General features: G+C 31.5%; 1 protein-coding gene across 13 annotated transcripts in view; it reads left to right on the top strand.

Moving 5' to 3' along the window:
- LOC129751837 (protein alan shepard) overlaps nucleotides 1-14,490 on the top strand; it is an 873,165-nt gene that overhangs the window by 831,423 nt on the left and 27,252 nt on the right. For 11 of the 13 annotated variants that reach the window (XM_055747580.1, XM_055747579.1, XM_055747578.1 and 8 more), the window contains one exon: nucleotides 14,339-14,483. In XM_055747580.1, coding sequence (XP_055603555.1) covers nucleotides 14,339-14,483 — 145 coding nt within the window. The remainder of the gene's footprint in view (nucleotides 1-14,338; nucleotides 14,484-14,490) is intronic. The other 2 variants (XM_055747584.1, XM_055747581.1) reach the window with 1 other exon arrangement.

Genomic DNA, 14,490 nt, shown 5'->3' with positions numbered 1-14,490 from the left:
CAATTTTGACAATTTTGACAATTTTGACAATTTTGACAATTTTGACAGGTTTTGACAGTTTTGACAATTTTGACAATTTTGACAATTTTGACAATTTTGACAATTTTGACAATTTTGACAATTTTGACAATTTTGACAATTTTGACAATTTTGACAATTTTGACAATTTTGACAATTTTGACAATTTTGACAGGTTTTGACAATTTTGACAATTTTGACAATTTTGACAATTTTGACAATTTTGACAGTTTTGACAATTTTGACAGTTTTGACAATTTTGACAATTTTGACAATTTTGACAAATTTGACAATTTTGACAATTTTGACAATTTTGACAATTTTGACAATTTTGACAATTTTGACAATTTTGACAATTTTGACAATTTTGACAATTTTGACAATTTTGACAATTTTGACAATTTTGACAATTTTGACCATTTTGACAATTTTGACAATTTTGACAATTTTGACAATTTTGACAATTTTGACAATTTTGACAATTTTGACAATTTTGACAATTTTGACAATTTTGACAATTTTGACAATTTTGACAATTTTGACAATTTTGACAATTTTGACAATTTTGACAATTTTGACAATTTTGACAATTTTGACAATTTTGACAATTTTGACAATTTTGACAATTTTGACAATTTTGACAATTTTGACAATTTTGACAATTTTGACAATTTTGACAATTTTGACAATTTTGACAATTTTGACAATTTTGACAATTTTGACAATTTTGACAATTTTGACAATTTTGACAATTTTGACAATTTTGACAATTTTGACAATTTTGACAATTTTGACAATTTTGACAATTTTGACAATTTTGACAGGTTTTGACAGTTTTGACAATTTTGACAGGTTTTGACAGTTTTGACAATTTTGACAATTTTGACAATTTTTACAATTTTGACAGTTTTGACAATTTTGACAGTTTTGACAATTTTGACAATTTTGACAGTTTTGACAATTTCGACAATTTTGACAATTTTGACAAATTTGACAATTTCGACAATTTTGACAATTTTGACAATTTTGACAATTTTGACAATTTTGACAATTTTGACAATTTTGACAATTTTGACAATTTTGACAATTTTGACCATTTTGACAATTTTGACAATTTTGACAATTTTGACAATTTCGACAATTTCGACAATTTTTACAATTTTTACAATTTTTACAATTTTGACAATTTTGACAATTTTGACAATTTTGACAATTTTGACAATTTTGACAATTTTGACAATTTTGACAATTTTGACAATTTTGACAATTTTGACAATTTTGTCAATTTTGACAATTTTGACAATTTTGACAATTTTGACAATTTTGACAACTTTGACAATTTCGACAATTTTGACAATTTTGACAATTTTGACAATTTTGACAATTTTGACAATTTTGACAATTTTGACAATTTCGACAATTTTTACAATTTTGACAATTTTTACAATTTTGACAATTTTGACAATTTTGACAATTTTGACAATTTTGACAATTTTGACAATTTTGACAATTTTGACAATTTTGACAATTTTGACAATTTTGACAATTTTGACAATTTTGACAATTTTGACAATTTTGACAATTTTGACAATTTTGACAATTTTTACAATTTTGACAATTTTGACAATTTTGACAATTTTGACAATTTTGACAATTTTGACAATTTTGACAGGTTTTGACAGTTTTGACAATTTTGACAATTTTGACAATTTTGACAATTTTTACAATTTTCACAGTTTTGACAATTTTGACAATTTTGACAATTTTGACAATTTTGACAGTTCTGACAATTTCGACAATTTTGACAATTTTGACAAATTTGACAATTTCGACAATTTTGACAATTTTGACAATTTTGACAATTTTGACAATTTTGACAATTTTGACAATTTTGACAATTTTGACAATTTTGACAATTTTGACAATTTTGACAATTTTGACAATTTTGACAATTTTGACAATTTTGACAATTTTGACAATTTTATCAATTTTGATAATTTTGACAATTTCGACATTTTTGAGAATTTTGACAATTTCGACATTTTGGAGAATTTTGACAATTTTGACAATTTTGACAACGTCGGCTATCTTGAAAAAAAAATTTGAACATTTTTGAACATTTTTGAACATTTGTTTTTTGAATATTCGGGTGACTTATGAGAAGCTTCCCTGATTTCAAGATCAATATTTCAACAACAAGATGTTGGGATTCTTGTGAAATCATAAATTCTAAAATCCCATCAATTAGAGAAACTAAAGCCGGCAAGTTTAATTGACTTTTCTTTCTTCCTTGTTGTGCCGCCAGCAATTTATTCTCCCGTCCAGTTGAATCGATAACGGTTTTCGAGCCAGTTGCTGCTACTTGAAGTTTGTTCTTGTAACCGAACGGAATTTATTGGAAACTCAGCAACAAAGATGGGGATTTTGTTTCTGAATGTGTTGTGTGCTTTTGTCGCTGGCGGACTTTTCCACTAAATAAAATATTTGCAACCTACTCGTCGTCGTTTCGTTTCGTTTGTGCTCGTTTCGCCAGTTAAATATGAGAGAATGAAAATACAAAATAGTAACAACAACTACAAACAGTTCGAGAAGTGGAAAACCCATTCATTGTTAAGCTTCGACATAATCGTTCGCCCGGATTTTCCGAGACTGAAGAGCTTTCGTTTTACTTTGAAAGGGGAACCATAAAATTGGTTGCCATTGTCGTTTTGGGTCAAAATCCTTCCACGAAATATCGAGTAATAACTGCTATTGCAACTGGCTTCGTCTGCCATTTTGCCGCCTTTTTCGCCATATTGATTCTTATCCCTTGGACCGAAGATTTGGCAGTTGCCTTAATCCATTTTTAACAGCTCGAGGACACTTATAATTAGCTTTGGCTGGTCCGTCTCCAGCACATTTCTTCGAGTTGGGGTTTTCATTCGTTGCCATTGGCTTCGAATAATTGATTCCGATGAAATGGAATGAAACTGCTATAAAAATTTATCAAATACAATACGTGTGACTACAACTGGAAAATAGCGATTCCCACCAATCGCGGAAAAAACCTTTCATACTTTTCCCTTCTCTTCGTCATGATCCCTGTTGCACGAACACACAAACTTGGAATGTACGTGTAAATATTTGTAAATTTACCTCCTTCGAGCTCCCATCCCACCTTAATTGAACTGCAAGTTGCAACTGCTTCTAACAGTTCGTCTAACACACAACGCCAAACGATTCGAACCAGATTACTAACCCTTAAACCTTTTGTACAAAGAAAAAACAAGCCATAAGAATTGCAATGGTGGCTTAAAATGTATCTAAATTCCTTTTTTACTAACCGGTGCATCTCACAAGTTACTAACCCAAAACATTTGACGCCCAATCGAAAATTAAGAAAAAAAACCGTAAAAAAATTTAAACCGTAGTACAACTTCCAGAAGTATTTCTTACAGCTGAAATTTCGGTAGTAACTAGAAAACCAAATATGAAACGTTGTGTTAATTTTTCCTAACAATTCCTTATATAATAGATAGTTTCCTTCCATGTAGTATAGGGTAGCGAAAGGGTTTGAATTTATGTAATCGAATTTATGAAATATCGTATAGCGTTTTTTTTTTTTCTGTACAAATATAAACAATTTTACTGAGGAGTGCGTTGATTTTCTTGTTATAAACCGTTTGTTTTCCAGGGAGTTTAGGTAGAATAGATTGTCCTACGGTTACGTTTTCTTTGTATATATAAATTTTTTTCTTAGTTTTTCAAAGCTAGAACTTGACAATTTGGTATCGTGTTTAACAATCATTAGAAGGAATGTCAGAATCCAAGTTTTCAACGAACACACAGAGGTTATGATAATGAATAAACGGGTTATTATTATTAATAAGTTTGAACTGTTCAAAGAATCACCACGTAAAGTTTTTTTTATTTGACCGCTTGAAGCTGTTTGAATTTCAAGTATACTGATAAAGTGTGTTTTTATAAGCTTCACTGTGATTTACACAAAATAAGCATAATAAAAGTTTTTGTGAAATGCTAGATGCATTGAACGCCATGTTTTGCTTTGAGTTTATTGTGCTTTCTTGAAGTTTCCCGATAGTTTCACCCAAATTTATTAGAAAATTAAAAGGCTTTAGACTCAATATAAGAAACCGCAAGCAGAAAATTTAAAAAAAATCTTATGATTCATCTTCTTGTTGGATATTGGTAAACAAATAAACAATGGCTGAATCAACCATTTGAAACCTTCTCTTGAACCACTCCTGTTATAAATGATTTTTTTGGTGTTATAAGTTAAGTAATGTATGTATACACTTATTATGTAGTCACTTATTGATGGTGGATTGAGAAGTTTTCCATCCCAATTGAAAAATTCAATCATCATAGATAAATTTAGTTTTTCGCAATTTATTGACAGGATATCGCAAATAAGATCTCATGCATATCTAAAGAATTAGAACAAACAGAAAAAAAGTCATTTCTATCATTATTAGAACCTTATATTGTTGTTCTATATGGAAATTGATATAAACTTGAGTGCTCGCCTTCCTGTGAGACTGATGGGAAAATACCAATGTCAGGAACAATTTACTGTCATTGGTTTTGTCAAGAATTCTTTGTTTTATAATGTCGTTTCTGGACAATTTCAAATAATACCAAAATGCTCAAAAAATGTTTACTCTAAACTAACTTATTCATAGCTTTAAAGTCTATCTGATTTCAACATGAATATGAATTATCGAACGAATCAAAATTTGGAAGTATAATTTGCAGAAAAGTAGAATACACAATGGCCAAATTGCATCAATTTTTATATGCAGATGTCGACCTTTAAATTTGGACGATAACTATGGAAAAAAAATATTTTTTCAATTTTTAAGTCAAAATCAATAAACCTATACAACCATCGATTTCCTTAAGGAAGACGTCCTAAACAAACAAAAAATGGAACATCATATTTCAAAGCGAGACTACAAAAAACTTCGGAAAGAACTAGGTATCAATTCCAATGTTTCGATGGAAACAAACAAATGTTCTGCGTGAAATGGTAACATTTCTTGACAAGACATTAGAATTGTTCTTACACAAACTAAGATCAGATATTTTAATGATTTGCTACGAATTTCTAATCTAGATTCACTTGACTTGAACAGAAATTATTTTAAAAAGTAGGACACTTGAACCTTCCAAAAAGTAAAAACAAAATTATTGATCAGATAAAGTTAAAAAAAACTGTGATAAAAGTATCAAACATCGCTGCATCCGAGGTTTCGGCGTTTATTTACACCTTCTTCAAGGTATTCTACAAGTCAAAAATTGGACACCAAATAGTTTTTTTTTCTTACTTTGTCCGTTCTACATTCGCAAGTTGCCAAAATGTGAGGGATCTGAAGGCCAAAATTATGTTTTGTTTCCAAATAATGAGAAGGGGGATAGTAAAAAATAATGCGAAAAACAAATAAATTGAAATAAAATGCACGAAAACTTGTATGCAGCAAAATTGCAAACTATATCATTGCACAAAACCTATAAATCAAGTTATGTTTAATCGAAAAATTCAATAAAATCAAGAATGCAAACAGTGAAATAACTCCCATCTTCCAAAATTTGTTTTTTGGTCTTCTATTCTTTCGGATATTTGAACTTTTTTTCGAAATTTACATACAATACTTCAAACTTTATTTATTCTCCCCTTCGGATTTTTTGGAAACTTCGATGGAGGGGGTTGACAAATGAAAAAATTGATATGTGTTCCAGTCTACTATGCTCCAAAAATAAGAACGATACGTGAATCTGTAGGTTTATGTTTTAAAAACTGTTTTTGGAAGATTTCGACGTCCTGAACTCAAAAGATTTGGTCTATCAGCTCTAGTTTTGGTGATATTTTTTTTGTACTTTAAACCAATTATGGTTTATTCATCCCCAAAAATAATAAAAATTAGATTATTTCAAAGAAATGCTTTTTTTTGCTGTCAAATTCATGTTTATATCGTACAAATTTATTATTTGCCTGATTGCTGATTTTTTTTCAACGTTCATGAAGTTATTGTTAGTACCTGGACTTGATCCCCTGACGATACGATCTGCAACTCATGATGGCTCCTCGACGGTATCTGGAATATATAAATTCAAGAGGATTTGCTTCAAAGGCATTAAACCAAAAGCAAACCGTATATTTCTATAACTAAAATCTTTTAAATCGTAGAACACGTCATCGATGATCTAAAAATAGATCAGCATTTTGAAGCCTCCTTGAATACGAGTATAATCATCAATGTTGTATTATCATAAACGATTTTATTAAACTTATTTGTATTCTTTTACGATTGCCAGCAAATACGTTTGACGAAAATCAGACATGCGAATTAATTTGCATAGGTATACGATTGCATGCACATTATTACGAATCAATGCAGTTATATACGATTTTATAGCATATAGCTCCGAGTGGCAAGCAAAGTTGCGAGCTTATTTTCTTTTTGCTAAGATCTAACAATCTTATTTCATGTTAAAAAAAAATCTTAATTTCGAATAATTTTATGCATAGCACGACAAAATCTGTCAATCATGGCTGATCATCGTCCCAGACAACCATTTGGTGGGTATTTCAAATTTGCAACACAAATATACGTGCAAATATACGCGTAAACATATAGTATATAATGCAGCAAAACCAGTATATACGTATTATTTTGGAGTCCATATAGGTACATTAGCACACAATTTCTTGATTTTGATGGTATTGTCGTAATAAAATCATGCCATGTATTCAAATACGATAAAGAATATACATGAGCCGCACATTGTAGGTGCAGATCTACGAAAATGAGTTTAAATTACATTCTATACGATATAATCCGTAAAATAAAATACGACTTCTGGTTGTCTGGGTGGACCTACATGAAAACAAGAAGCTTATTTAGAATTAATCTATTATCCTTCATTTAATTCAGAAAACAGAACTTGCCTAGATGTTTTTTGTTTTGAAGAGACATCTCTAATTCTAATTTGATTTATTTAGAGAGGATTTTAACAGCAGCTGTCATTCGTCCTCTGAAGAGACATCTCTTGAAGAAATAAACTCTACAGTTTTGGGAAATTTCAATAGATAAGATTACAACTTATCCTGACATCATTGAAGAAACTATTTGAGTATTTGAAATTAAAGATTTTAACTCATTTATCAAATTTGTTGAAGACTGTGAAACGATATGACTTAAAAGACTGAGTCGATTTGGGGTCATTTTTTAATTTTTCAAACCTAAAAAGCTTTGTTTTAGTTCAAAACTCACCCATGATTTTTTGCAGAATTTTTAAGTAACATTTACATGAGTAAATTTGAACTTTTAGGTTTGTATGGGAAAATTGATTTTTTATAGTTGTTTAGTTATTAGCTGTTTTAGAGAGATATGTGTTCTGGTATAGAAAAATAATAAATTAAATTGACATCACTGCATGGTGTCTAGCGAAGTATTGCATGACTACTTTTCATGAAATGATTCACGAGGCACCAGCAGTGGTGTCAACTGTTTTTTTTTTGTTTTTCTATGCCAAAAGACAAACTCTTTTGTCTAATAAGATACGAAATGACGGTGTTCAACAAATTGTTCAGCGGAAAATTTCCTTCAAAGAATTTATCAATTGGAACAAAACCCATTACCAGGATCGGTTTCACAGAAGAAACAAAAATGATGTTGATTTTTCAGTACAAAGAAAAACAATTTTCCCATACATACCTAAAAGTTCAAATTTACTCATATAAACGTTACTTAGAAATTCTGCAAAAAATCATTGAAGAGTTCGAACCATTTCGAACGAATTTGAGAAATTCAAAAATGACCTCAAACCGACTCAGTCTAATGACTTAAGATTTTAAAAATAACAAAGATTCATTTTGGTTTAAATGTTCTTTAAAATTCTGTCGAAATTCCCTATTTTTTTAAGCTGATTTGGCAAGGAATATTTAAAAAAGGTAGTGTCGTGAGCCATATTGAGTTTTTTTGTGACGTCACAAAATTTATGTGAGAATGGTAGGAATTTCAAAAAAAAAAAACATATATTAAATCGAAATCGAGTTCCAATTTCATTTCGATTTTGTTGTAGGGCCTCTATTTGACTCTGTAATTTAGTTTCTTGGTCCTTTGAAGATTGCATCATGGTTTTTTTCATAATTTATTAATGAAGGCAATGTCGCCTTGAAGCTAAAACGAGCAAAAATGAGGAAAATATCAACTTCAAAAAGGTCTAGTTGGTAGATATTGAGTGTTCAACTGATTGTCATGTCTTTAATCCAACCGGTTTACCATATACAATTCTTATGTAGAACAATAACATTTAATTCATGATTGTTAACTCAGTTTACTAAAATGCCAATATAAGAATGTGTTTTCGTATTAAAAAAAATTGTTTTGATCACTTTATTGTAATGGGAAGCTTAAACTGAACTGACTTGAAAGTTTTCATAGAAGACTTTGAACTAATTTTAAAGTTTTGCAAATTTCAGTTATGACAATCCACAATTTTTTCGAACTTCGATGGTCTATTTTATACAAAAATTATTTGAAAATGCAACTAATTTTGTATCCATCTTGAAAAGCAAGAATCCTTCTACAAGAGCATGTTTTCAAAGTGGAAAATTTCCAGCAGATTCTTCGAATTATCATCGAAAAAGAAAATTTTCCTAGTAAATTAACAGATTTTTCGTGAATGTGACGTCTCAGCCTGTACCAATACAAGAGCAGGGCTGCCTTAGCACTGCCTTCTTTAAATATTCCTTGCTGATTTGGGAAATATTGACAAAAATGAAACTTCAATATTTTTTTTCTCGGAAGTTAAAATTACTCTTGGTCTTAAAGAAAGTTTATCATTAAGTTACAACCTTTGTTTTCAATTTATTTAGAATGTTTTATAATTTTGAAAAAAGAGTGCACAAATTTATGCAGCGAATGCTGCTTACCAATTTTCAAAAGTTATCTCGAAAACAAGAGCTGATAGAGAAAAAAATGAATATTTGGAATCAGCGCCGAAAAAATAAGTCAAAACGAGCTCTTATTTATATTCTTTGTACTTCGAAAAAATGTAAATTTTTGTGCCATGTGTAATGATTTTTGAGAAATTGAAGGAAATTTGAATCTTTATTCAGGGAACATAACCCTTTGTAAAAAAAACAACAAAATCGATAGATATATGTATGGTCCATTGAAATATTTTCGGTCATATAACTTCTCATTTCACAGTTAACACATTGCGGACCAAATACGAGATTTCCATGCTTTCACTTTTTTCAACGGTAGGGGCGAATGAGAAGAATTGATCCCTGGGGTTACTTGATTCCTCAGCTAGGGTAAGTGAGCCCTATTTTCGCATGGTCCTTTTCTTGGCATGCCAACATGTCTTTTCATGTTTTTCAGGTCCAAATTGAGCTAAAAAATTTTGAATATATTTTCATTCGAAGAGAATAATTTGTTTCAAATCTGTGCATACCGATTTTTTTTATTGTTTCTACTTTATTAAAGTAGTTAATTGTTATCGATCGGCATCCGAGGCAATTATGTTGGAAATCACCGTATGAAAATCAGGTGAACTCACCTTTCTAGTGCAACTGTGAAATTCACATGCGATTTCAAACTCAGACATCCATTTGAAAAATTTGCAATAAAAACTCATGCCTACAATTAAACTCGGCAAAAAATCAATAAATACTAGAAAGACAAAAGAATGAATATTTATTTAGGTTTTGAATAAAAATTTAAAACTAATTTTGTTCCTTTTCTTGGCATGCAACTTCAATCGAAATACACCACCAGTGTTGGAAGCTGGAAAAAATACATGTTCACTAAAGAGGTATTTTTGGGCAGATGTTTTCCCTTAAAATTCATTTAAAACTACGCACAAATGTTTTCATACTAATTGGGTTTGTTTAATTAGACAGTTTCTATCAACTTAAGATTCGAAATAAGTTGGAGAACATAAAAGATTCGATTAACTAAAAGTCATATCCAAGCACTGAAAATGCAAAAATCGCTATTTGGGAACCATGAATCGAAAGTACATTGGTATGCGTGCGAAGAGCATTTTCATTGCAGTCTGCCGAGCAAATGCCACGTGGTCTTCTACAGAACACAGTGGTTCGAAATTAAAAAAAAAAACTAAGTGAAGTTAAGCAACTCACAAGACTTAAGATGTTTTTCTTATCTAAAAACTGTTGGATCGATGGCAATTTATGACTTAAGTATATAAAATACATAATTAATTGAGTTTTGGAATCGTTTTCTATTGCTCGGGAACCATATACTCAGATTAAATTTTTTTGATTTTTGTTCTAATTTTGTTCTTGGAAACAGAAGTTGGAAGTTCAGGAAAATATCGTTTTCTTTCCAATTATTCCTTAAAATATTAGATGTGAGTCGAATTTGAAAAATGTTTTAGCAAGGTTTACATTCTAACATCTATTTGGCGTGTCAAACCACTGCGCAACGCCCCGGGCATTATCGAGATGGCTCTTGCTAGAAGCTCATAATCTCAGCTAACAAATTCAAAAGGGCAAAATTTTGAAATACCATTCAAGGAATTTTTCAATTTCTTACTTTATGAAGCCAAGCTCCACAATATGAAGATAGTTGTTTGGTAGTGAAAATAACCCTATGTGTAGCAGTCGCAAGTTTCCTAGAGTATTTTATCATCAACTTATGATCTATAAAAACTCAAAAGGAATAATTAAAAAAAATGATTCATCAATGACAACACATGATGATGCATAGAACCAAAGAAATGTCGTAAATGAATCTGTCGTTAGACTTAGCATTCCAGAATTTGTCCAGTTAGCATTCAAGTCAGGATATTCTCCAAAAAAACCTGAGAAAATCTAAGCAATTTTTCCATATTTGGAAAAATCTAATCGATGAGAAAAGTTCAAAATAAGATTTTTTTTTTCGCATATTTCAATTCAACTTTACAAAACCACTTTTACAACAACCACGTTCAAGTCGTTTTTTTAATAATTCGTTTATTTGACACGACTCAAACCTTTCAGTATGACTCCCGTTCAAGTCGTATTTGATTTTTATTTTGATGAAATTGTCTCAAAAACTTCGCAAAAATGATGAACTGTAAAATCTCTTTAAAAAGTTTCGAGGCATGCGAATCAATCGGGGCCAAATACGGATAATTTACTTCAATATTCTGGCAGCTGGACCACACCAACTTTTTTTTTAAACTCTACGTTGAAAACCTGAGCTAGTTTAGATATGCCCATGCTATCTGAAATACTTTTCCTAGATTGATTGGCTTTATTCAGATTTTATCAGTCCTTCATAAGTAACTTACTGTATACATATTTGAGAAATTTTTTGAAGTGTCCAGTTTAAAAAGTTTGCTTTCAAAACATGTTAGTTTAGATAACATCAAAAGGATTTAATGTTCATAAAAAAGAGAAAGTTCAAAACACTCGTGGACATAATTCGTTTTAGAATCGGTCCCCCTGATGAAGGTTTGGTTGTCATTCATAAACCAATGATTCTTGTTCATAAACAAATATTCTTAAACAACCTGAGGTGTTTATAATCATTACTTTGTTTAAATGAGTAAAAAGTTTAAAGTTTTAAAAATTGAAAAAAAAATTGCAGAAATTCTGGACTTCCGACTTTTTGAAATAAAAGCTTGTTTTGTGCTTCCCTTCCAACCAAATTTCATCAATGTTTTCAAAGCCTTTTTGTTGTATGAGTGAAGCCAGGTGTTCCATCGTCGCACAAAACTTTACGCTCAGCTGACGTCATTCTGTCAGTGGCCATATATTCAGAATCGCCAACGATTCTGTTAACTGTCAATTGAGCGTTGTTGGTAAAGATCTATTGCACATTGCTGGTGGCCAAGAATCGGATCATCGAAACGGCAAACAATTGGTACGGCAGCCAAGTAATTGGAGCACCGCAGTGGATACTTTGCATGCATTTTGCTCACATTAATGAAAGTTCCATAGAGAAAACATATTTTTGTTGAACTCTAAGTAAGTTAGCAAGTAAATTCTTCAAAGGATGTTCTATGGTGCACTCAACAGGAAGGTTGGAATGTTGAAAAAAGGGTAAACCATGCCTTAGGTGCCAAGGTCGGGTACATTTACCCTATATCTCGAAACAAAGATCAAAAATCAAATATTCTTTTAAAAAAAATGTGCCATGTGGAGTAAAACAACTATGCAGTTAACCCAAAAATTTCAGTTAAATTTATTTTGTGACCTGTTAAACTTTATGAACTTCATAATGCCATATTTAAAAACCGTGGGAAACTGTCATTTTTTCCAGAAAAAGATTACTAAAAGGTTCTTTATGGTTTCAGTTGATCCCAAGAATTCAAAAAGACATATTATTCTTCAGAATAGATCGTGATCATTGTTAGCACGAGATTGCTAATATTTATCCAATAATTAATTCAAAATTACTAACTGTTCGGTAAAAGGACTCAAAAAAAATTTTTGTCTAAAAATAGAAAATAGCGCCTAAAAGTATGTAATTGCTAAGGGTTATACACACACTTTTAGAATAGTCTTTTTCTGAAATGAGAATAAATGCCAATAATAGTCAATGGACCTTATATCTTTCGATTTTGTTTGATTTTTTTCCGATAGTTAGGGCCCTTGAATAAATGCTCAAGTCTCTTTGAACTTGGAAAAATCACTGTTTTTTTTTCGTTTCATGAAAATGCTTCTAATTCTTCAACCGGATCAAGTATCGTTCTAACTTTTGAAGCATATTAACTTTAAATCACACGCTGCTGTTAGAAAATGTAGAAGACGGCGAATTGCTATTTTTTTCCAAACAGTTATGAGGTTAACAAGAATATGGGATCTAGTCTCCCTATTCTCCCCTATTTAGAAAATTGGGCCTGGGATCAAAATGTTGATTTGAAGGAAACTTAGAGTTCAATGGTTTTATGGAAGCTCTGCAAGCTGAGATTAAACTACTTGGGTTTACGAGGCTTAGTACACTGAAAAGTTTGAAATTATTTAATTAGAACTTGAATGCTATTCACTGATAAATGAAGGAAACCTATCTTTTCCAGATAATTCTGTTATGCATCGTAAACTTAATTTCTAAGTGTGTTCGTTGAAAATGTTGTTGCTGAAAATGTCTTTTCAAATAACCAGCCTAGAATAGGAAAATGAGAATCGGCTAGCGATCGTTTGGTCTGCCAAATAAAATCAGTAGTAGTTAGTCACTTTCCATATAACAACCCAGCAGAAATCTCTCTAGGTTTGTTCAGCGTTAACCATCCCATCGAAAGCTATTAGCCAATGTAAACAGTGTTTAACCAATATTCTTAACATGTATATTTACCGTTATCGAATAACTATTATTACTACTACTACTATTGTAACTACTAGTGCTACCAATTAATAACCAATTTTACAATACGACAATAGTGTGCCGGCCAAAAATTGATACCAAATATCATATGAGTAAGTTAAGCTTAGGGCTAGCTCAGACCAGCAACCAGATTCATGTGCGTAAGTCTAGGGAACCACGAGTCTTTGATATATTTATCTACTTTTTTTTTCTTAACCATTTTTATGCTAGGGAGACCAATTAGGAAACGACAAACCCCCGAACTCTCTATTTTGTGTACTTCCGAAAATTCATCATCCCAACTAATTTCGTTCGTTTCATTCAGGATAAAACAAAATCACTCACACTCTCTGTCTGTCTGTCTCTGCCCCTACTCAGGAAGACGACGACGACGATCCATTGCTTCCTTTTAATGGCCTCAAGAAAATAAAAAGAGTCGTCCAACGTCTGTTGCATAACTCGGTCATTAAACCACAAGGAGATTAAAAACCCTCCCAAAAGAAAAATGGAAAAGTTCTATCTCCATACCATGCCCCAAAATGATGCTTCCCATTCGGTTAACTTTTGCTGTCTCCCCCCCCATTCAAATTTCTGGGGATGTAATTCTACTGCTGCTCCCTTTTCCGGTGAAAAAAAAACGAGAAACAAACTGTAGCCCCTTCGACGAATTCATTCCTGCAAGAACGCAACAAGTGGGCTTAAGAATTTTCTGATCAGGAAAACTCTCCACCCCATCCCACAAGCTCTCACCAATTCAAAGTCTCGACTCTCATCTCTCGTGTCGCGGTTCAGAACTCAGACTTAGAAACGCTAGCCACCAGTTGATCGACGGAATTTATATACTAATTGTCGTTTTTTCTCTTGTTTTCTATTCCTCAATTTTTTTCACTAATTGCGACGGCTTCCGTCCACCGTTTTGTGCGTTTACAAATAAACAAAACAAAAATGAAACAAATTCGTCTGGAATAAAACAATCCGAACTCCCATCACATCACAAGCAGCAACAAGAACAGGATCCCACTAATCTGTACATCGCTAATCTACCACTTAACTATAAGGAAACGGACGTGGAAAACCTTCTTTCCAAGTACGGTCAGGTTATCTCGACAAGAATTTTGCGCGACCAGAACACTCAGTCCAAGGGTGAGTG

The sequence above is a fragment of the Uranotaenia lowii genome, chromosome 3, assembly GCF_029784155.1.
Source record: "Uranotaenia lowii strain MFRU-FL chromosome 3, ASM2978415v1, whole genome shotgun sequence".
Classification (NCBI taxonomy): domain Eukaryota; kingdom Metazoa; phylum Arthropoda; class Insecta; order Diptera; family Culicidae; genus Uranotaenia; species Uranotaenia lowii.
Note: the sequence above shows the minus strand (reverse complement) of the source record. Positions and strands in the feature narration are given on the sequence as shown.